General features: G+C 35.4%; 1 protein-coding gene across 1 annotated transcript in view; it reads right to left on the reverse strand.

The window, feature by feature from the left end:
* Positions 1–1601: 1601 nt before the first annotated feature.
* Positions 1602–24517, reverse strand: part of SCRN3 (secernin 3) — a 36785-nt gene continuing 13869 nt past the window's right edge. The window contains exons 6-8 of the mRNA XM_029225953.1: positions 9353–9515; positions 7692–7866; positions 1602–4283 (exon numbers count right to left, since the gene is read on the reverse strand). Coding sequence (XP_029081786.1) covers positions 4113–4283; positions 7692–7866; positions 9353–9515 — 509 coding nt within the window. The 3' untranslated portion in view covers positions 1602–4112. The remainder of the gene's footprint in view (positions 4284–7691; positions 7867–9352; positions 9516–24517) is intronic.

The raw sequence follows: 24517 nt of genomic DNA on the forward strand, positions 1-24517 counted from the left end.
CCCCAGTCTCCACCAGTGAAGGGGCTTCCTAGTGTATGGAAACTTTTCCTCCTTCACAGCTCCCTCCCAGAGGTGCAGGTCCCATCCCCATTTTGTCTCTGTTTTTTCTTTTTTCTTTTGCCCTACCCAGGTACATGGGTAGTTTCTTGCCTTTTGGGAAGTCTGAGGTCTTCTGCCAGCGTTCAGTAGGTGTTCTGTAGCAGTTGTTCCACATGTAGATGTATTTCTGCTGTATTTGTGGGGAGGAAGGTGATCTCCACATCTTACTCCTCCACCATCTTGAAGGTCCCCCCAGCTACTATGTTTTTTACTCTTAAGAAACACATGAAATTTAAGAAAACCTTAAATTTTCTAAAATATACCACAAGGTATTAATTACTCACTGAAGTACCAAAGCCCAATACCATATTGGATTTATAGAGTGAAAGTCTCCCAAAATGTTTTATAAATTAATTGGCTGTTTTATAAATATAATAATCCTTATCTTTATCTGGGGAGTTATTATTCCTATTTTGAATATGGAAAAAGGGAACAGGTTGACCTCAGCCTTATAAAAGGCTATCAAGTTGTACAGATAGATTGTCTAGCTAATTTTCTCAACTTTACAAGTCGAGAAGAGGACTGTGTAAATTCTCTCCATCAGTCCTTGAATGTTAATTTAAATCTTTATTGAGCATCTAGCTTGTGCCAGACATAATGTTGAACATTAAGCACACAACAGTGGGAAAAAATATGGTTGTTATCCTCATAAAGCTTCTTCTGCTGTGAGAGACAGATGTTAAACATTTAATTACACTTGTGATCAGGATCACATGTGGCTCTCAGAGTATGTATCAAGAGGCTTGATCTTGAGTGGGGAAAACTTCCCTGAGGAAGTCATGTTTCAGCAAAACTCTAAAGGATGGAAAGAACTACTTATATTAAAAGCACATGAAATGAATGGTGCAAGCAGAGGGTACAGTCATGATGAAGGAACTGGGCACATTCAAGGAACTGAAAGAGCAGAATAGAAACTTTAAAAAAACAAGGCATAGGGCTTCCCTGGTGGAGCAGTGGTTGAGAGTCCGCCTGCCGATGCAGGGGACGGGGGTTCGTGCCCGGTCCAGGAAGATCCCACATGCCGCGGAGCGGCTGGGCCCGTGAGCCATGGCCGCTGAGCCTGCGCGTCTGGAGCCTGTGCTCCGCAACGGGAGAGGCCACAACAGTGAGAGGCCCGCATACCGCAAAAAAAAAAAAAAAAAAAGCATAATAAGATATAGATGGGGCAGATTGGCAGGATCTTGTTGATAGTTGTTAAGGATTGGGACTTATCTCATTGACTCTTTACAGTTTTAGACACAATAGGAAAATTAACAACTTGATTTTTTAAAATGAGCAGAAGATCTGAACAGATTCCTCACCAAAGAAGATAATATACATGGCAAATAAGCATATTAAGAGGTGCTTTGCATCATATGTCATTAGGGAAATGCAAATTAAAACAGTGAGATACTACTACATACCTATTAGAATGGCCCAAATCCAGAACACTGACAACAACAAATGTTGGCGAGGATGTGGAACAATAGGAACTCTCATTGACTGCTGGTAGGAAAGCAAAATGGTACGGTAGTCACTTTAGAAGACAGTTTGGCAGTTTCTTATAAAACTAAACATACTCTTCCCACACCATCCAACACTCATGTTCCTGGGTATTTACCCAAATGAGTTCAAACCATGTCTACACAAAAACCTGCACATGGATATTTATAGCAGCTTTATTCATAATTGCCAAAACAGAGAAGCAACCAGACGTCCTTCAGTAGTGGATATCAGCAACAAGACAGTGGAATATTATTCATCACTAAAAAGAAATGAGTTATCAAGCCATGAAAAGACATAGAGGAAACTTAAATGCATATTACTAAGTTAAAGAGCCAATCTGAAAAGGAGGCTACGTACTGTATGATTCCACCTATACAATATTCTGGAAAAGCCAAAACTGTGGAGACAGTAAAAAGATGATTGCCAGGGGTTAGGGGAAGGGAGAGATGAATAGGTGGAGCACAAAGGATATTTAGAGCAGTAAAACTGTTCTGTATGATACTATAATTGTAGATACACGTCATTATACATTTATCCAAACCCATAGAATGTATAATGAGTGAAACCTAATGTAGACTCTGGATTTGGGGTGATAATGATGTGTCAGTGTAGGTTCATCATTTATAACAAATGTACCACTCTGGTGGGGGATGTTGATAGTGGAGGGGAGGATAGAGGAACAGGGGTACATGGGAACTCTGTACTTTCTTCTCAATTTTGCTTTAAGCGTAAAACTGCTCTAAAAATAAAGTCTATTTTTTAAAAAAAGTTTTAGGAGGGAAATTCATGAACATATTTAAAATTTTAATAGATCACTCTAGCTGCAGTGACCCATGTGCATGAAGATAAAGAGCAAAAATGGGTGCAGAAGAACTTAACTGCAGTGGTCCAGGTGAGAGCCTGGTACTAGTTTGGTCTAGCATGGTGTCAAAGGAGAAAGTGAAAACATGCGGGCCCTAGAGAGAGGCACGTTTCTGTGCCTAAATAAATCAATGAACTGCTTACCCTTAGTTTCCTCACATATTAAAAAAGAGAGGGGGGGCATTTGGGGGTTGCCCAAGGGGCTTCATGATTTAGGAAGAACCTATCACTGAATTATATGTAAGGCAAACCAGAATTAACTGAGCATTTGATACAGTGTTCTTTTGTAATGGCAGCCCTGCATTAGACAAGAGCCATCAGGCAGATTATGATTTTTATGAGAGAATTTAAAAAATAATTTCTGAGGACTCTTTAAATATAATGATCCATTATTTTAGTAATAATCCTAATTGCAGTGATAGTGACCAATAAATATCATAATGCAATCAAACACCTAAAATGGAAATTTCTAGAAACCAATAAAAACATAGTGTTATTTTGAGTTGGAGTTTTCTTTTGTTTATATTTCCAACTTTGAGTCTTACTTGGTAATCCCTGTGTAACTTTAACAAAGTTTTTTTTGTTTATTTTTTGTTTTTTGCGGTACGCGGGCCCCTCACTGCTGTGGCCTCTCCCGTTGCGGAGCCCAGGCTCCGGACACGCAGGCTCAGCGGCCATGACTCACGGGCCCAGCCGCTCTGCGGCATGTGGGATCTTCCCGGACTGGGGCATGAACCTGTGTCCTTTGCATCGGCAGGCGGACTCTCAACTACTGCGCCACCAGGGAAGCCCTTTAACAGAGTTTTATAATCTTTGGACAGGTATTATTATTCATATATAAGGTTCATAATATATTATATATTATAACGTTCTTAATGTTCATAATATGCTAATATTTCTATTTCATCACCACTGTCTCATTCCTGTTCCTGTTTTCACTGAATGAACAGAAGTAAAAGATGAGAGAGATTTGAGACACCAAAATAATATCTCCTAAGGTCTTGGCTTATTCCATTTCCTAATCTCCCAGGAAAGCTCTTCTAAAAATATTAACATAAAAGTCTGTTAAGGGGTATGGGCGAAAAAATGCTAGATAATTAGAGCTAAAAGCTCACTGGTCAGCTAAGTCTTGACAAAGAGCATGTCTGAGTTTAATAAAACATTTACATAATTAAAAGACTGGAATAAGACAATGTGTAAATCTAGAAAATTTTGCTAGAGCTGGCTAATACTTGCCTAAAGCACAAAAAATTTATTAGTTGAGACAATATTTTCCATTACTAAAAAAAAATCTGCTTTCTGTTGTAACTCAGAAAATTATTTGAGGACAATATATAATTATAATAAATGTATACATTATTTTAATGTTTCATGCTTTATGCAGAATTGGATATTTAATTACTGTGATTTTTAAAAAGGTATTGTGGCTAGAAAAAAAAATACAAGTTGGTACCTAAAGTGATACCCAGCTATCCATGATATATGTGTCCAATTCCAATGTTATTTTCTTTCTCAATATTTCATCAAGGCTACATGTAGTTTTAATAGCCAAGCTATCACCTGAATGCTATTAAAGAATAATCAGATCTGCTCAAACTTAATTTATATTATTTACCAATGTAACAGATTCTAATTTTGAGGAAGATTGCTGACCATTTATGCAATCACTAAGAACTAATATTTGGCTTATAAATTCTAATTTCATCTTTTGTACACTGAGGAAAAAGATTAACAATTTTATCCACATCAAGATGCTTGTTTTGAAGGATTGATTCCATCTCTTTGAATAGTTCCTTCTCCAGTTTGCTCATGTTGTCCAACATTGTTTTGGCTTTTTCCTGAACAATTAAAAAATAAAAATAAATAAATACACAGATACACGTGTGTGCATGAGCACACATGCACACACACGAGTCTAACAAAATTCCAAACCACATCTACAGACAAGGTTTGTTCATTCTGGTTTCAACTTCTGGTTCGGTTCCCCTTCTCCTATTCTTTAGATAAAGAAAGAATGAAATTCTTTGGGAAAAATCATTGTTCTAGATTCAGTTAATCTATTAACCACAAACTATTAGTTATTTTTAGTAGAAAATACAATAACAATTATGTAGTATTAGTCTATAAGCAAGAAACTTAAAAGACAAATAACAGGTCAATTGAAAAGTTGATATTAATTGTGGATGGGGAAGGTTGCTGAAAACTGAAGCTGAAATATTTTCATGAATTTGGATCTTCTACATTTAAAACCAGCATTATCAGATTAAACAAAGGAACTAGAACAGTGACGTTCAAGGGAAAGAGCAACTAAAAGAAAAGTCATTTTCTCTATGATTCCTCCTTGTATCAACAAGGGGGGGAAAAGGTCATGATTCTTATAGAAAGGAGCAATTTTTAAGTTATTAATGAATTACCATCATCAGTTAGAGGGTAGGTACTGACAGAAGAAGTGTATAAGAAGAGAGTTACTAGAAAGTGAGCGTAATTTTTAAAATTTGAGCCATAATGGGGCAGAACTCCACAAAACAAGGATTCTTAACTTTGACCTATACTTCAGTATGAAATTGTATGCAATTTTTTCTGAAGAAACACTGCACTTCATATCAGTGCAAAAAATGTATTTTATCAATAAATGGTATTAGAATAATTGGTCATCTCTTTGGAAAATGAAGTTAGAACCCTACTTCATAACACCCATAAAAATAAATTCCAGATAAAGAACTAATTTTTTTTTCAAATATGCATATATGTATTTGAAAGAAAAAACAGAAGTTATATTTATTTTGAGGTGAGGCAGCCCTTTTGAAGCATGAAATCAAGATGCCTTAAAGGAAAAGACTAACAAATGAACTGATTAAATTTTAAACTTTTGTCTGACAAAAAAAGTTAAATAAACAAACTGAGATTAAAAATTTGCTACACAACGAAGTTATTCACATATTTTTGCCTCTTTGAGGCAAAAGACAAAAACAACCAAGAATCAATTGAAAAACAGACTAAGGAAAATAATAGGCAAGTCATTTAAGAGGAAATACAAAGGCCAATAAACATATGAAATTTTCAACCTCATTAGTAATCAAGAAATGTTAACTAAACTACCAGTAGGACTGACTCTCCCTAAAACATAAAAGTAGTTATTTACAGAGCCAGGACTAGAACCCAGGTCTTTGACACTTCTTCCTTCAAATCCCATTGTCTTTCCACTACTTCATGTTGTCAATCAACATTTAATACCTATTAAATACAGCCTGAAATAGTAACTGCTTTGAAATTTTATTTCATTATTACTTAGAAAAATGTCAATCAGCAATTTAATTTAGTTTAACGGGCATTTAGTAATAAGTCTACAAAACCCACCTCCCAGAAGCAGTATTTAAGGGGGAAAGGGAGCTAACAACTCTTGAGAACTATCATAAGCAATGAGAGCAGTGCAGAGGCTGCTCAGGAAGGAGGGGAAATCCCTCCAGAGCAGACATTCATGAAACATATCACTGAAGAACTTGAGCAAAGGCAAGAAGAACCAGGGGCTCATCATTTTTCACAGCACTGTGCTGAGTCTGGAGGATGGGCCGAGCCCATGGAGGGAATGACACTTCTGGCCCGGTGCACTGGGCCCTAGTCAGTGCACTTAATAGGCTCCTAGAACAAAACACTTGCCTCTCACTCCATGCCACTAGGCTACAAAAAGGTGTTTACACTGTAGGTCAGAAGTAAAACAAACTGGTCTCAGAAAAAAGCAGTAGTGTCAAGAATCTATAGCAAATAGAGGATCTGTACAGAGCTCTCTGCTTTAAGCATAAGCACGGGGGTGGGCCGGGGTGGGGTGGGGGAGAGAAAAGCAAGGGCAACTATGTAAACATACTACAGAAAAAGGAAATAAGTAAATAATTGCCGGGGAGGAAAATTCATCTAATTCATTTAATGTAGAAAGAATGTAAATGTATATACCTTCACAAAGTAAAAGTTATTATAGGCAATAAAAATCAGAAGCGAAGCTGGTAGAAGCAGGTGAGAAAAGGTATAAGATGACCAATCTTTTCCTTCATTGCAAGGAATGAGTTGAGAGTTCTGAGAAAGGCCTTTAGGTAGCCCTTCCATTTCCTTCTAATCTATTTTTTTAATCTCTGGGGCAGAGACAGAAGAGGGCAGGAAGGCTGAAGAGGTATGAACATTATAAAATTATTTGTCTACCCATCAATCTATCTGTCCCCCCAAATTATATATCTACTTGTTTCTGGAGATGAGATTGTGGGTGATGTGTTTAATCTTTTATTATGCTTACATTTAAAAATAATAAGCATTTATCTTTTATTAAAACTTCAACTCATTATAATAATTATTATTTTAAGTCTACGGGGTGTCAAGTCACTTTCAATTAAAATTAATCTGAGGGTATATGATTAAGAACATTATTTTAGAGACCAGGTTAACTCCCCTCTAGAGGTTTTGTAATTTTTGGTGTGAGATACACTAAGAAAGCTACTTAAACTCTCCAAGTCTCAGATTTCTTATCAGTAAAATGGAAACGATAACAGTACCTACCTGGGACTTCCCTGGTGGCACAGTGTTTAAGAATCTGCCTGCCAATGCAGGGGACATGAGTTCGAGCCCTGGTCCAGAAAGATGCCACATGCCACGGAGCAACTAAGCCCGTGCGCCACAACTACTGAGCCTGCCCTCTAGAGCCCGGGAGCTGCAACTACTGAGCCCTTGTGCCACGACTACTGAAGCCCACATGCCTAGAGCCCGTGCTCCACAACAAGAGAAGCCACTGCAATGAGAAGCCCGCGCACTGCAACGAAGAGTAGCCCCCGCTCACCACAACTAGAGAAAGCCTGCACGCAGCAATGAAGAACCAGCGCAGCCCAAAATAAATAAATAAAATAAATAAATTTATTAAAAAAAAAAAAAATAGTACCTACCTGATAAAGTGGTTGTGAAGATTAAATGAAATATCCCAAGTAACAGTACCATGGTGCTTGGTGTATAATAAGTGTTCAATAAATGTTAGCTATTGTTATTATGTTTAATATACTAAATTTCTCTAAATTCGCAATATATTCTTAACCATTTTTTTAAACCAAAGTTCAAAAATAATATAGCTCTATTATAGTCTAAGCATCTAAACTATTTTTAAAACTATTTTTATATAAAGGAAAGAAAGCTGAAATTTCAAAGTTCAAAATATGGATTGAATCATATTTTGTTATTCTTAATGATAAAACAGAGATATAATCTAACCATACCTCCTTATTATCTAGTATTTCCAAGGCCTGTTGATGTTTTTGGTAGAGTAGGTGTCTTCTGTCAGGCTTAATGTTAAACTGTGGCTTCTTTTTAACTGAATCTTCAAATGTGGGTGAACTGGTGTCCAATAGTTGTGAAATATTTGGTACAAATATGAAAGGCTTAAAAACAGATCTAGAAGAAAAAGTATTAAGTTTGGTATGTGGGGATATAAAAATATTCAGCCGGAAAAAAAATATTCAGCATTATTCTAAATCTTCTAAGATTCCCTTTAATTTCTACTAATTTATAACATATTAATTGTTCCTGTCATACTACTTATACCCATGCCTGTCTTCCCTGGTACACTGGGATCTCCTTTTGGGGCAAGGGATCATACTTTATTTAGCCTTATATTCCCATGAACCTAACAAAGGGCCTGGCATATAAACAGTGTCAAGTAAAATTATAGTTCATCATTTTCTACTGCAAATTCCACAGTTGGAGGGTAAGAACAATCCTCAATGTAACAGATTGAGCATTAGGATTTGGGATGAAAATAAGCAGCAGTATTAATAAGGGATTCACAAGTTTTATTCCTTTTTCTGGAAGATATCTTTAATAATATGAAAGATTATAATACTAAGAGATAGTGAATATAAGATCACTTCTAAATGTAATGTGCATTAAGTTTTATGAGATACCAATGATTTAAATCAAGGTAGTCTGTATATATCCTACTTAAGATATAACTTGAACTATTGATATTTTGTTTTACATGTATGTATTTTCTAGATCATTTAACCTTTTTACTCTTACTCATCATCTAATATTTAATACTGAAATCTGCATTAGAAAACCAATCTACTTTTTTTTTTCTTTTTGGTACGCGGGCCTCTCACTGTTGTGGCCTTTCCCCGTTGCGGAGCACAGGCTCCGGACGCGCAGGCTCAGCGGCCGTGGCTCACGGGCCCAGCCGCTCCGCGGCATGTGGGATCTTCCCAGGCCGGGGCACGAACCCCCGTCCCCTGCATCGGCAGGCAGACTCTCAACCACTGCGCCATCAGGGAAGCCCCAATCTACTTTTCTTGACAATTTTAAATATAGTTAGGGAAAGAGGGAGTAGGAATAACTGCGTACCAGAAACTATAAACATTTTCGTCCCATATGAATGAGAATAGTTATGGCAATGATACACATAGGAAAATGGCAGACTAAAACCTGAATAGAAAGTGCATTCAAAAGACTTCTCTGGTGGCGCAGTGGTTAAGAATCCGCCTGCCAATGCAGGATACAGGGGTTCGAGCCCTCGTCTGGAAAGATCTCACATGCCACGGAGTAACTAATCCCGCGTTCTAGAGCCAGCACTACTGAGCCCATGTGCTGCAACTACTGAAGCCTAGAGCCCGAGCTCCGCAACAAGAGAAGCCACCGCAATGAGAAGCCCGCACACCGCAATGAAGAGTAGCCCCCGCTCACTGCAACCAGAGAAAGCCCACGTGCAGCAATGAAGACCCAACGCAGCCAACAATTAATTAATTTTTTTAAAAAAAGAAAATGCATTCAAAAATTATTGTGGTATTTGTGCAACAAAAATTTAGCCTGACAAAATCATCACCAAACTAATGACTCTACCCTACCCCTGACCCCCTGCCTGGTTTATAGTATTTTGTGACTTTACCTCTCAGGATCAGGAGTCCCTGTAAGGAAGTGGATGCAAGGAACGTTGGAGTCTTGAGGTAAAATAGAAACCATGCTTGCAGTGGTCAGGAATTCTCCCTCCATATTAATGCCACTTGGTTTATCTCGGAGAATTTCCATCATTGTTTCAAAGGTTATGTTTCCTAGGGAAATGAATTTTAAGACGATCAAATACATATGCATTTGCAGGTTGGTATCCTGCAATTATGAACTGCTTTCTCTATTGATAATACATAATATGAGACACTGGTCTAGGTACAAATTAAGTAAGACTGACTATAAGCAAATCTTGTACCATAACTGTTAGACTCACTGCAGTGTCCCAAGGAAGATTTTTTTCTAATATAAAATATACAAAATCTCAAAACATTATAACAGGTTAAATCTGTTATTTCCTAAAAAGACGAAATCAATAATGCAAAATACACTCAATCTCACTGCCCTTCCAAAAATTTTTAAGAGGTATGTAGTTAACAATTAACTAATGACAATAATAACTATTATCTGAGTCTATTCTGGGAACCAAATATTAAGAGAATATTGTGCTTAGTTTCCAATATTATACAAGATGTTCTTTACAAAATAACAAATTATTTTTCCTGTAATATAATTGCTATGCCTGACATTAATACTCTCATATGAAAGTGTGAATTGTAACCTGAGTGGGAATGAAGGAGGCAAAAGACATTATTGGCTAATGGAATTTGTATGTACATAGTTCCACTGGACTACTTTAAAAATTTAAATGTCCATCATGTGTAATGAAAATAAATGGCATTATATTCTGTTTTCTGCTTTCATAGGTAAAGTTTGATATTTTAAGGAGATTTTTTTGAGAAAAATAGAAGAAAATATATCTCTTTAGCAAACACAACATGTCCATGGTTACAGAGAACCTCAGAATCCCATATTTGGAAGGCATTTCCACCAAAAAATTTTAAAAGCCAATCATGCCCTCAGACAGCTCTGTTTCTTTCTATATATATCCATAGTCAAAGATGTGATTTAGGATCTGTCTCACGACAAGATGAATAATCTTACCCTTCCACAATGCAGTCCTCCAAAAGTAGCCAAAATATCTTCTTCTCACATGATAATAATTCTCTTCTCCAAAATTTATGACTCAATTCTCCCTGAATCACATTAAAACCCTTCCAATTAAAACTTACTACTAAGCTTAACTTAAATGAACTTTTCCTCTCCATCTGTCTTTTGTCTGTATTGGTCCTATCTTTTGTTTGTCTTGGTCCTGTCTCTGCCATCAGATTATAAATTCCTGATCTTTTGTCTGTATTGGTCATATCTCTGCCATTAGATTACAAATTCTCTCAAGACAAGAATGGGATTTTCTCTGTTTAGTTCTCATTCATTCAACAAATATTTATTGAACACCTATTAAATGCCAGGCACTGTCCTAGGCAATCGATAGATAGATAGACACAGACAGACAGAAAGACAGATATTGATAGATTTAGACATGGATATAAAGCTCTGTGAATATAAAGAAATGAAAGTCCCCTGATCCAATTTCAATTAAGGTAACCACAGTTAACAATTCAAAAAGGATTTCTCCTGGGACTTCCCTGGTAAGACTCCATGCTCCCAATGCAGGGGGCCCAGGTTCGATCCCTGGTTGGGCAACTAGATCCCACATGCATGCCACAACTAAGAGTCCACATGCCACAACTAGGAGTCTGCATGCTGCAACTAAAAACAAAAGATCCCGCATGCCACACCTAGGACCTGCTGCAGCCTAAATAAATAAATAAATAAATTTTTTTTTTTAAAAAAAGATTTCTCCTGAAGAGTTTCAGAACAGGTCTGAAACCTTTTCTTTGAATAAATGCAAGAAATTCTCATTATCAGAAGAAAATTGGTACCAGAAAATAGCCACTTAAAGCAACATATTTAAAATAAGAATCAAAACTTCATGGTATGTAGTGGAGGAAAAGGATTGACTGGATCTTTAAAATGAAATTAAAATACAAAAATAAGTTTATATAAGCTTATAGTTAACAAAATTTAGGTTAAAGTTTTAATATGCTAATTCTTAGAACAAAGAATGAAACAAGTGTAATTTTTACAACAAAATGGTAAGAGAATTCGACTTTATTTGACTATTGCAGAATGATCATACAGATAATGATTGCAAAAATATATGAGGACTTCATCAAGTTTCTCAAGTCCCTCTCTTAATTCTTTTTTTTTTTTTACTGTATAATAATCTTATTTTTTTTCCTTTTTTAAAATTTTTTTGGAGTATAGTTGATTTACAATGTTGTGTTAGTTTCAGGTGTACAGCAAAGTGAATCACTTATACATATACCTACTTTTTTTTTTTTAGATTCTTTTCCCATGTAAGCCATTACAGAGTATTGAGTCGAGATCCCTGTGCTATACAGCAGGTTGTTATTAGTTATCTATTCTTAATTATTTAATATTCAAATCATTTTCTTTTGAAGCACTTTGTTGTGTTACTGCTCTCAGTTTTTCTTCAGTTGTCAATAGGTCTAGCTCTCTATTCCTTTTTTATTTGCCAGTGGCTTTGTATGTGACCTAATCAGTATCCGACGTTAATTTCATGGGCTTCTGGAAATCTTGCATCTTTTGTAAGACTTTCAGTTTGTATTTTATTTGTATTGTGTTAATAATCATTAAGAGACATCAACAAAAATATTGACGCAAAGAAGAGGAAGGATAGTGTTAAGTTGGGAAAGATATTTGAATGAGGACTAATTTTATAAATAGATGGTTCATCAGTGATTATCTTTATGTTTAAGACTACCTTTGCTTCCTTATGCAACCCTTGTAACTTTGGGGCATCAGACTGAAAATTCAGATAAAATGGACATCCCTCCTACCATCCACCACAACTTGCTGCAATCTTTGCTTCATTAAACAGCTGATATATGACTAAAATGAGGTCATTTTTTTAAAGTATCTACATCTCCCCAATTTTCTTATATGACCTCCTAATTTTTCATGCTTGTACAAAGTTTATATTCCCCAAAGTATAATTCGACAAGAAAATTAAAATAGGACCACTAACATATAATTACTTACCTGAAAAACCGAAGAGAATAGATTTTAAAACTATGAAAAAAAATAGACTATCAATGAGGTGTCCCATTAAATAAGTAAAAACACTCAACAGCTTTCTTATAGATCAAAACCAACCAATTAACAAACATAATAGAAAAATATTCCATTCATATTACCAGTAAAAAAATATTAAATATCCAGAAAAAAACTTAAAAGTCAAGTAGAAATCAGTAATCTAAGCTTCCACCTTAACAAACTAGAAAAAGAGCAAAATAAGCTCAAGGCAAGCAGAAGGAAGAAATAATACAGATAAAAGCAGAAATCAATGAAATTGAAAGCAGAAAACAGAAAAGCCAATGAAACAAAAAGTGGTTCTTTGAAAAGATCAATAAAATTGACAAACCTCTAGCTAGACTGACAGAAAAAGAGAAAACACAAATTACAAAATTACCAATATCAGAAATGAAACGGGTATCATGACAGACCCTGCAGACATTAAAAGCATGATAAAGGAATACTATGAACAACTCTATATCCATAAATTAACAACTTAGAAGAAATGGACCAATTATTTGAAAAGCACATATTACCAAAGCTCACTCAATATGAAATAATTTGACTAGCCCTATATCTCTTAAAGAAATTGACTTTAAAACTTCCAGAAATCTCCAGGCCCAGATGTTTCACTGGAGAATTCTACCAAACATTTGAGGAAGAGTTAACTCCAAATCTACACAATCTCTTCCAGAAAATAAAAAAGGAGGGAACACGTCCTGACTCATTTAATGAGGCAAATAATACCCTTATACCAAAACCAAACAAAGACAGTACAAACAAACCAACACAGACCAATATCTCTCATGAATACAGATGCAAAATCCCTCAACAAAATATTAGCAAAGAGAACCCAACAATATATAAAAAGAATTATATACCATGACCAAGCTGGGTTTATTCCCAGGATACAAGGCTTGTTCAATATTAGAAAATCAATGTAATCTATCATATCAACAGGCTAAAGAAAAAAGAGAATCATATCAACTGACACAGAAAACGCATTTGACAAACCTCAGTATCTATTCATGATAAAAACTCTCAGCAAACAAGGAATAGTGGAAAACTACCTTAACTCCATTAAGTTGACAAAGTACATCTACAAAAAGCTACAGCTAATACTATACTTAATGGTAAATGACTAAATGCTTTCCCCCTAAGACTGGGAACAAGGCAAGGATGTCTGCTCTCACCATTCTTATTCAGTATAACACTTGAAGTCCTAGCCAGCACAATAAGGCAAGGAAAGGAAATAAAAAGCATACAGATTGGAAAGGAAGAACTAAACTGTCCCTATTTGCAGATGGCATGAAAGTCTATACATAAAAATCCCAAGGAGTCTAACCAAAAAATAAAAAACCCAAAAAACAAACCTCCTAGAACCAGTAAATTCATTTAGCAAAGTCACAGAATACAAGATCAACATACAAAAAAGTAATTAAAACAATCTGAAATTTTGAAAAGAAGTTCTTATTAAGAAACAATTTGTTTAGGCTCTATAGAAGAGAACTAGAGACAGTGTTTTCTCATTTAGGTTGAAACTGCAAATTTTGTAGGTCCAACTTCACTTATAGAATCTATTCTAAAGAAGTAATTTTGAAATGCAGACAAACTTAATAAATAAGATGTTCACATGATTTACAGTGGTAAAAGGGAAACAACCAAATAGTGAACAATACCATTTGTGTCCTCCCCTCCACCAGTTACTATGTTCCAGAAGGTCATAGACTGTATCATGTCTGCCACTATGTGGCCCCATGCCTAGCACAGAGCAAGTGTTTATAAAAGATTTCTTTAACAACAACAAAAAATGTCAATATGGAAAACCTAGACAAATAAAATTATAAAAGTCTACTTAGAACAGAAAAGAAAAATTCAATAAATGGACAACCATATCTTGTTCTTGACTAGGAAGACAATATTATTAGATGTGAATTCTCCCCTAAAATAATCTATAGTTTTAATTCAAATCCAATCAAACCTCAAAAAGATTCTTTGGGGAGAAGCTGGAAAAATGATTGTAAAATTAACCTTGAAAAATGAACAGTCAAGGATTGTCAGGAAAATTCTGAAAAAGCAGAATAATGAGGAAAGTATTTGTCTTACCACATTAAAAAACAACCTGTAAATTCATTCATATTGTCCTTTGGCTCATAAAGCAAGTATTGGGCACTTATTATGTATACTTACACTGTTCTAAATGAAACTGGACAAATACAGTAATCTAATTTACACTTGAGTTTACTTAGGAATTTAATATTTGATAAAGTTGGTTGGCATTTCAAATCAACAGAAAAGATAATTCATTTAAAATGTGGTGTTGAGATCACTGGGTAATCATCTGAGAAGTGAGGAAAAAAACAGTAATCCTAATTCATATTTTATTTTAGAATAATTTCAGAAGAATTATAAATTTTAAAAATAAAACTATAAATATAAGATGTAGATAACTGTTTCTGGTACAGTGAAATGGCCATTCTAAAAGCATGACATCAATGCTAGAAACCATATAAAAGCAATTCCACATGGGACAGAATCAACCATTTTATTATTACTTTTCTATTTATGCCAGCTATTGTTTTTCCCTTTCTTGCCCTCTTTTGAATTTAACAAGTATTTATTATTTTATTTCTCCTGTTAGCTTATTACTTATATATTCTTTTATTTTATTAGTTTCTCTTGACTTATTACAGTCTGCCTTAAATTAGTTCTTCACCACTTAGTTAACGCAAGGACCTTGTAACACTTTAACTCCAATTACTGCCTCCTGTTTTTAGTGCTATTCTCATACATTAATTCTGCTGTGTTCATCTGGGTCCTCTGAGAAGCAGATGCCACAACATGAGATTAAATGTACAAGGATTTTATGAGGGGAAAATGCCTATGAGAGAAAATGGGGAGGAAGTTGGACTGTGACAGAAGTCCGAGCCTGGCTTTACTAGAGAGGGAAGAAAGGTTGGGTGAAAGTGACCTAGACTGCCACACCACCTAAGGAAAGCTTTGCAAGGCCCTTAGGGAGTCTTTGACACAGAGTCGGCCATCAGAGGGGTCCAATGACCCCAGGAATGGGCCTACCTTCGTCTCCCTGCTGCTTTCAGTCATTGGCCAGGAGCAGCCTGTGGGAAGCGCAGCCTTGGTACTACATGAATTCAATGCACAACAGAATTTGAGCACTGCAGCTATGGCCATTGGTCATAAAATTATTATTATTTTAAACACACAATATTCATTTAGTTTCACGCACGTATTTACTGTTTCTGTTGCTCTTCATTCACTCCTGCTTACCTTGCCTCTATCAAAGATCATTTTTCCTGCCTGAAGAATGGCCCTTAGTATTCCTTTTAATGCCAGTTGGCTAGTGACAAATTTTCTCAATTTTATTTCAACTTTACTTTTAGAGGATATTTTCAGTGGGTATAGAATTCTAAATTGGTAGTTATTATCTTTCTCCATCACTTTACAGATGTCATTTTATAGTCTTCCAGATTCTTTCTCTTTTGAAAAGTTATCTGTCAGTCTTATAGTTGTTCCTTTGAAGATAATATATATTTTCTCTCTGACTGCATTTACGATTTTGTTTATTTTCCCCCTTTAGCAATCTCACTACGATGTGCCCAGGTGTGGTTTCCTTTTATTTATTCTTGGGATTTGCAGAGCTTCTTGGAGCTGTGGCTTGATGACTTTTATTAGTTTGGAAAAATTCTTGGCCAGTATCTCTTCAAATCTTGCTTTTGCCCCTCCATATTCTCTCTCTCCTTTCCTGCTGGGACTCCAACTACATATATATGAGACCTTTTCAGTGAGTCCTATATGGCTCTCACACTCTTGTCGATATTTTCCAAACTCTTACCTCTGTTTCAATCAGGGAACTTTCTACTGATCTTCCAGTTCACTATTTTTTTTCTTCTGCTATGTCTAATCTGTTGTTAAACTAATCTATTGAATTCTTTTTTTTTTTTTGCAGTACGCGGGCCTCTCACTGTTGTGGCCTCTCCCGTTGCAGAGCACAGGCTCCAGACGCGCAGGCTCAGCAGCCATGGCTCACAGGCCTAGCCGCTCTGCGGCATGTGGGATCTTCCCGGACCGGGGCACGAACCCACGTCCCCTGCATTGGCAGGCAGACTCTCAACCACTGCGCCACCAGGGAAGCCCCTAATCTATTGAATTCTTAATTTCAGTTATTAGAAATTTACAGTTCTATTATTTCCATTTGGTTCTCTTTTATAGATTTCAGTTCTCTGATGAAATTCTCCATCTTTTTGTCTAATTTTCTTGAACATATAAAACATACTAATTTTAAAGTCTATATCTGATAAAACTAATTTGGGGATAACCAGTGGGTCAGTTTCTACTGTCTGCTTTCTCTTGATTTTCAATCACTTGGTCCTATTTCTTGGCATGTCTGATAATTTTTTATTGAACGTTGGACACTATAGATTAAAATCTGTAGAGGCACTGCATGATATTTTCCTCCACAGAGTATTTAATTTTCTTCTGGCAAACAGATGGAATATAGGTAGATTACCTATTGATCCAGCTGAGACTGGTCTATTCTGTTTGTTCTTATTCCTAAGGTGTAGCCTTTCTGGGGTTTTAACTGAAAGCCTGGGGTATTTTCCAGGCCCCTTCTTCTTGGTTGTTCATCAAATCCAATTTTTGTCCCTAAGGCCTTGTGAGACTGCCAAAATCTCTACTTAACGTTTTAAGCTCTTGATAACTACTCATCCTACAGAGTCTCATCCTACATATGCACGGCTTAGAAGTCAGCAACTGCTTTAAGGAGAAATTGTGACATAGAAGGTCAGACTCTTCTCAGAGTGCACATAGTCTTTTCCCAATCTCCTGGATCTAGGCCCCTCATGTCCTAACTGTTTTGGGTGTTCACCATGCCTTCAAACAGTGGGTTTTATTTTCCCAGCTTTTAGTTATTCTTGGAGAGAGGTTAGTCTCGTACTAGCTACTCCTTGTTAACCAGAAGCCAATGTCCAGCTTTGTGCTTTTAACCACTCCAATTTTATGCCTCCCATTTATTAAATACATCAGTCTCTTTTTACCCTCAAGTAGTATCAATTTCTGAATAACAGTAATGAATGTGGTAGACCCATACTGTAACAAGTACAGTTTAAAAAAATAACACAAAACATATAGTTCCTGTCAGCGGATAAGATATTTTCAGATACTTTGTATGGAAATGTTTAATTACTTCATTAAAATTAGTTCTAAAGAAACAAATAACTCTCATTTAACATAGTTGGTTGACCACAGGTATGTTTTTCCTCTCTCCCCAAACCCTACTACAATGACAGCAAAGGAATAAAAAATGAAATTACTCACAAAGACAAAGAAAGCATGAAGAGCAAGAATTTCCCCCCATCCCCATGATATATGGGAATAATTAAAAGAACAAAAGCTTACATCAAGTCTGCACCCAAATTGTGATTTTTGTGACATTTCAAATTAAAATAAAATTGATTTCCATATAAAACAGTCTAATGTTCCACCCTCAGTTAATCACGCAAACTTCCGTTTTATGTTAATAGCAAATTTTCACTTTCTACATAATATAGCTATGACTTCAAATTCAAGAAAAATAATATATAGATAACTTGTTACAGGAGCAATCAATATCTTTCTGTTAGTTTTGAAAAAATGCAGGAAGAAGAAAAAAGGATACACCTGAAAACAACCCTTAATATTAAAACTAAACAATAAAGCAAAAGCCGTCCACACCTATCTATCACACACATAGCTTCTGCACCTAGTGAGATTTTAGAATGATTCAAATATAAATTCCTGTAAATGGCAAGTTTTAACAAAAACAGTGTCAGAACCATAACACTGCAGTAACACAGGTATTATGAAAATGTTTTCTGTAGTCAAAACCTACAATTCTCAAAATGAAAGAAGGATTTACATGATCACTTGAGTAGGATAACTATATGTAATCCACTTGTAAGCACTGAATAAGTACTGAGACTGCAATGGCAGGGTTCACTACAATGAATGCAAAACACAGGGTACAATTTCACTGCAATTTAAACTAGTTATTTAAAATACAAGAGTGAATATAGATACAACTTGGATATACATGCAGCAGAGTTAATAGCTATCAGGTAGGAATAGTTGTAAAGAACAGAGGTAGGCTCTTCCATCTAGAAGACTCATAGGAAGAATTAGCCATAATGTACTAGTAGACAATTTTCTATAAAAGTACTGGAAAGACATTTATTCTTTTGGCAAAGCACAGAAAGTGGGATGAACTATACTTCATACTTAGGGGAAAAATAAGTTTCATGTCAGATGCATCTATTACTATAATATTTTATGCATTTCAAATCTATAATTCAGTTATTTTGTAGTTAAATATAACAGAATTAATTATTATGATACAGTGGCTAATTAATTTATAATTATTTCTACCTATTTTTCCTTCCTTTCGTTCGATCACCCTAAACCTTATGATTCTTGACATTTTCCTCTCCGCCTTAATTATGTGTTGTTATTCTTCATTTTTTAAGAATACCTGCTAATTTTATGTCTTAAGCCAGACAGGTTTATTGCCAGAATAAAAGGATACAACAATGATCTTTGTTAAACTACCTGCAAATTACAATTTAATTCAATTCAACTAATAATCCTTTGTTAATTTAACAAAAAAAAGAAACTTATTAAGCACACACACACTAGTGCAAGACGCTGAACTAGGTGCTGAGAGAAATGTAAGGACAAATGAAAGTCCATTTTTTTTTCAATTTCATACAGGAGACAAATGAAGAGCACAAACACAACTTCCTCTTTTGTAAAATGAAGATAATACCTACTTCACATGGTTGCTTAAAGAAAATAATGTAATCACTTAGCACAGTGTCTAGCCTTTGATACACTTTTTTAATAAATAGGAGTAGGTGTTGCTGCAACCAGTACTCTGTCTCTACTTTTACAACAACAGTAAGCCTAAAATCAAAATCCTTAGAATAACATATTTTAGCATTTTCTACATATGTATCTATATGAAAAAAGATAGTTTAAATAACCTACTTATAAAATGGCAAACTAATATTAAGAAACTTTATAGGAAACTTTTCAAATGATGACATTCTTCTGGAAATTAAAATATAAGATATTAAATAATTTGAAAACAATGATGTTAAGGCATTCTAAAAACATTCTGTCACAAACTTTTTTCTGCTATACATATAATTAATTTGATTAATGAATACCTGAGAAGCAAGTATCAATCACTGACTTATCTATCTCTGAGTAGTTGCTTTCTGATTGATTTATAGAACCATTTTATCCTTCAAGTGAAGGAAGATAAATCAGTCACAGATTTTTATTAGTGCAAAGACCCTTTTAGCATTTATCTGCCACCCAATAATCTTCTAAATAAAAGTTATTTTTCTGGAATTATTTGGAGGTGAATAGACAAAGGTACATTACTAGTAATTTTTTAAGAGTTAGTAGTAACCAAATATGAAAATGGGGAAAAGATATATTAAGAACAGGAAAGTTATTTTAAAATTATAAATTAACATAAGAATATGGTTAACCTCACTAATAGGAGAAATATATTTTAAAGTAATAACATGCCAATTTTGCCTAAAAATTTAACAAGATGGCATAAAAACAATATCCTATATTGGTAAATATATTAGAAAATGGGCACTCAAATATTATTGGTGGAAATTTAAATTGATGCAACTTTTCTGGTGGTCATTTTGGCAATGAGTTTCAAAAGCCTTAAAAAATGCACATGCTTTGACCCCACATTCTACTTGTAGGAAATTATTCTAGGAAAATAAACATGGATGTGAAAATAAAGAAGCTATAAGCATATTGTATAATTTTAAGTGGTAGAAAACTAAAAACAAACTAAATAACAGAGAATTTGTTAATTAAAGTATGATTCATACAATCAGTCTTTACTATATAATGATAAAATACAACCACATGGAAATAAATAATATACCAAAATAATAGAATACTATGCATCTGTTAAAAATGAGAAAGTTCTATATATATTAAAATAGAATGATCTACACTATATATTGGTAACTAGAGAAAACTTATGTGCAGAAGAGTGTGTATGGCATGCTACCATTTCTGTAAAAAGGAGAAGAATATCTATACATATTTGTTTCATTAAGCATACATCATCTCTGAAGGCATATACAAGGAAATGCCTGTAGGAAAAAGGACTGAACAGGGGCATGTTAGAAGGGAGAGGCTTCACTGTATACTCTTGTATACCTCTGAATTTTGAATCATGTGAATATATTTATTTTTATAAGTAAAAGAATGTCATAGAATATTAAATGACATGGGAAGGAGTTCTGCTTTCATTTAGGCTGAGTAAGCTTCCATCATACTAACCCTCCCTCAGATAACTATAAACTTGGGACAAAATACACTAAGGCTCTTTACTGTGAGCAAAAGCAGGAAAATTCTGGAGGAGAGGTGACACTTAGAAGATGGGATGAAGCACAGAATAAATTTCCCATTTTTGTTACGGCTTTAGCCTGAGGGAAGGCCACGGTCAATGCTGTGCAATGTGGCGCAGGTAGTTATAGAAAACCTTGGTCTTTCTGGCCTGAAGAACCAGAGGCCAACTACCGGTACTAGAAGGTGAAGGGAGAATTGCAGAAAGGAGAGAGTTATAGAGAGGAACCCCCAAATTCTTTGTAAAAAAAAAAAACAAAACTCTGCCCAAATCTCCATCTGTTTCATGAATCAGCATATGTGGGGGAGAATGATAGCAGCTCAGCTAAAGATAAAAGAATGAAACCGGAATTTGAGCTGCTGACCAGGAGACAGACTTTGCAGACAGAACACAACCAATTCAATTGCTAAATCAAAAGTTATTGATATTTCTTCCTAGGTGAGTTTTGGTGATTGGTGGCTTTCAAGGAATTGGTTCATCTCCTCTAAGTTACTGAACACACTTAGAGCTGTTTATAGTGTTTCCCTATTATCCTCCTAATGTCTAGGGGGTCTATAATAATATCTGTTTTCCTGACATGTAACTTGTGTTTTCTTCCTTTTTTTTTTTTTTCCCTTTGTGGAGCTGAGTGTTTCAATTTATTAATCTTTTCAAAGAACCAGCTTTTAGTTTGATCCATTTTCTCCACTGTTTTGTTGTTTTCAATTTTACTGATTTCTGCACATTATTATTTCTTTCTTTTCTTTACTTGGGATTTTTTTTTCTTTTCTTTTTTTTTTTAGTTTATTAAGGTGAAAGTTTACATTGTTGATTTGAGACCTTTCTTATTCTCTAATATAAGCACTTAATGCTTTAAATTTTCCTGTAAACACTACTTTTGCTGCATGCTATAAATTTTGGTATATTGATTTTCATTTCATTCCACTTAAAATATTTTCTAATTTCCCTTGAGACTTCTTTTTTGACCCATACATTTAAAGTGTGTTGTGTGGGCTTCCCTGGTGGTGCAGTGGTTAAGAATCTGCCTGCCAATGCAGGGGACACGGGTTCGAGCCCTGGTCTGGGAAGATCCCACATGCCGTGGAGCAACTAAGCCTGTGCACCACAACTACTGAGCCTGTGCTCTAGAGCCTGCGAGCCACAACTACTGAAGCCCGCGCGCCTAGAGCCCGTGCTCCACAAGAGAAGCCACCTCAATGAGAAGCCCGCGCACTGCAACCAAGAGTAGCCCCCGCTCGCCACAACTAGAGAAAGCCCGTGCGCAGCAACGAAGACCCAACGCATCCAAAAAAAATAAATAAATTAAAAAAAAATAAAGTGTGGGCTTCCCTGGTGGCGCAGTGGTTGAGGGTCCGCCTGCCGATGCAGTGGACACGGGTTCGTGCCCCGGTCCGGGAGGATCCCACGTGCCGCGGAGCGGCTGGGCCCGTGGGCCATGGCCGCTGGGCCTGCGCGTCCAGAGCCTGTGCTCGGCAGTGGGAGAGGCCACGGCAGTGAGAGGCCCGCGTACCACAAAAAATAAAAATAAAAAAATAATGAAGTGTGTAGTGTGATTTCCAAGTATTAGGGATTTTCCAGATATCCTTATGTAACTGATTTCAAACACAATTTTATTATTGTCAAAGACTGGACTTTGTTATGTCTCTTTTTAAGATTTGTTTTATGATCCAGGATATGGTCAACTTAGTGTATGTTCCATGTGCACTTGAAAAGAATGTGCATTCCACTGTTGCTGGGTGGAGAACTCTATAAACATCAGTTAGATCCAGTGGTTGATATACTGTTCAATTCTTTCATATCCTTGCTGATTTTCTGTCCACTGGTTCTTCCCATTACTGAGAGAGAAGCATTGCAGTCTCCACCTATAATTGTGGAACTGTCTACTACTTTCAGTTCTGTTAGTTCTTCATATATTTTGAAGATTTGTTGTTAGGTTCATATACATTTACCATGGAGAAAATAATAACCCTGAAATGACCCTTTTTTGATTATGTGATATGCCTCTCCCTGGTAATGTACCTTGCTCGAAAGTCTACTTCATCTAACATTTATATAGCCAACCCAGCTGTCTTTTGATCAGTGTTTACATGCTATAGCTTCTCCCATTCTTTTACTCTTCGCCTACTTAAAGTGAGTCACTCATACACAGCATATAGCTGAGTCATGGTTTGTTTTTTTTACTTCAGTCTGACACACTTCATCTTTTAATTGGTATGTTTATACCACTTAACAATTAATGTAATTATAGATATGTTGAACTTTAGATCTACATTATATTGTTTTATGTTCGATGCTTCTATTTTTATTCTTCCATTTCCCCTTTCCTGCCTTCTTTTTGAATATTTTCTTAGTATTCCATTTTAATTCATGTGTTGGGGTTTTTTTTACTGTATCTTATTACATAGCTTTTTCAATAGTTGCTCTAAGGCTATAATATACAAAATTCAATTATCTGTTTACTAGAATCAATATTTTACAGCTTTAAGTACAATGTACAAACCTTAACACCATATGTACTCCCCTCTTTATACTGTGATTATCATGTGTATTATAGGAAATGTAATTTTGGCTTATAACTGTTAGACATATTATTACGGTCTTAAGAGGAGAAATATGGTATTATATTTACCCCAATATTTACCATTTCTGTGGCTCTTCCTTCATCCCTGAAGTTCCATGTTTCGCTGTGCTATCACTTCCCTTCTATCTAAACAAATTCCTTTAGCATTGCTTTTATAGCAGGAATACTGGCAACAAAGTCTCTTAGTTTTCCCACATGTCAGGATGTTTTTATTTCACCTTCATTCCTGAAGAATATTTTGTCTAGATACAGAATTCTTTTCTTTCAGAGCTTTAAAAATGTTGTTTCACTGCCTTTAGGCATCTATGGCTTATAATGAAAAACACACAGGAATCATTTTTTACCTATATATAATGTGTTACTTTTCTTTAGCTGCTTTTAAGGCTTTTTGTCTTTGGTTTTCAGCAGTTTGTGCATTTAGGCATATCTTGTTTGAGGTTTGCTAACTTTCCTGAATCTGTAAATTTAAGTCTTTTGCCATTTTGAGAAGTTTTCAACCATTATTTATTCAAAAACTTTTCTGCATCACACTCTTCTCTCCTTCTGAGACTGTAATGACTCTAGATGTTTAGGTATTATCCCACAGTCCCTAAGGCTCTGTTCTTTCTTTGTTTCAATTTTTTTTCTCTCTGTGTTCATATTAGATAATTTCTACTGATCTATCTTCAAATTCACTGACACTTTCCTCTGTCATATCCATTCTGCTATTGAGCCCATCAGAGGAATTTTTTACTTTGGTTACTGTGTTTTTCAATTATAAAATTTCCATTCAGTTCATTTTTATAGCTTCTATTTCTCTGCTGAGATGCTCTACTTCCCCATTCATATTGGGAGTGTTCACACTTAAAATAGCTGCTTTAAAGTCTTCATTGAATGGCACAAATGAACGTATCTACAAAACAGAAACAGACTCATGGACATAGAGAACAGACTTGTGGTTGTCAAGGGGGAGAAGGCTGGGGGAGAGATGGAATAGCAGGTTGGGGTTAGCAGATGTAAGCTATTAAACATAGAATGGATAAACAACT

The sequence above is a fragment of the Monodon monoceros genome, unplaced genomic scaffold (genome assembly GCF_005190385.1).
Source record: "Monodon monoceros isolate NGI ecotype Baffin Bay Population unplaced genomic scaffold, NGI_Narwhal_1 Super_Scaffold_16, whole genome shotgun sequence".
Classification (NCBI taxonomy): domain Eukaryota; kingdom Metazoa; phylum Chordata; class Mammalia; order Artiodactyla; family Monodontidae; genus Monodon; species Monodon monoceros.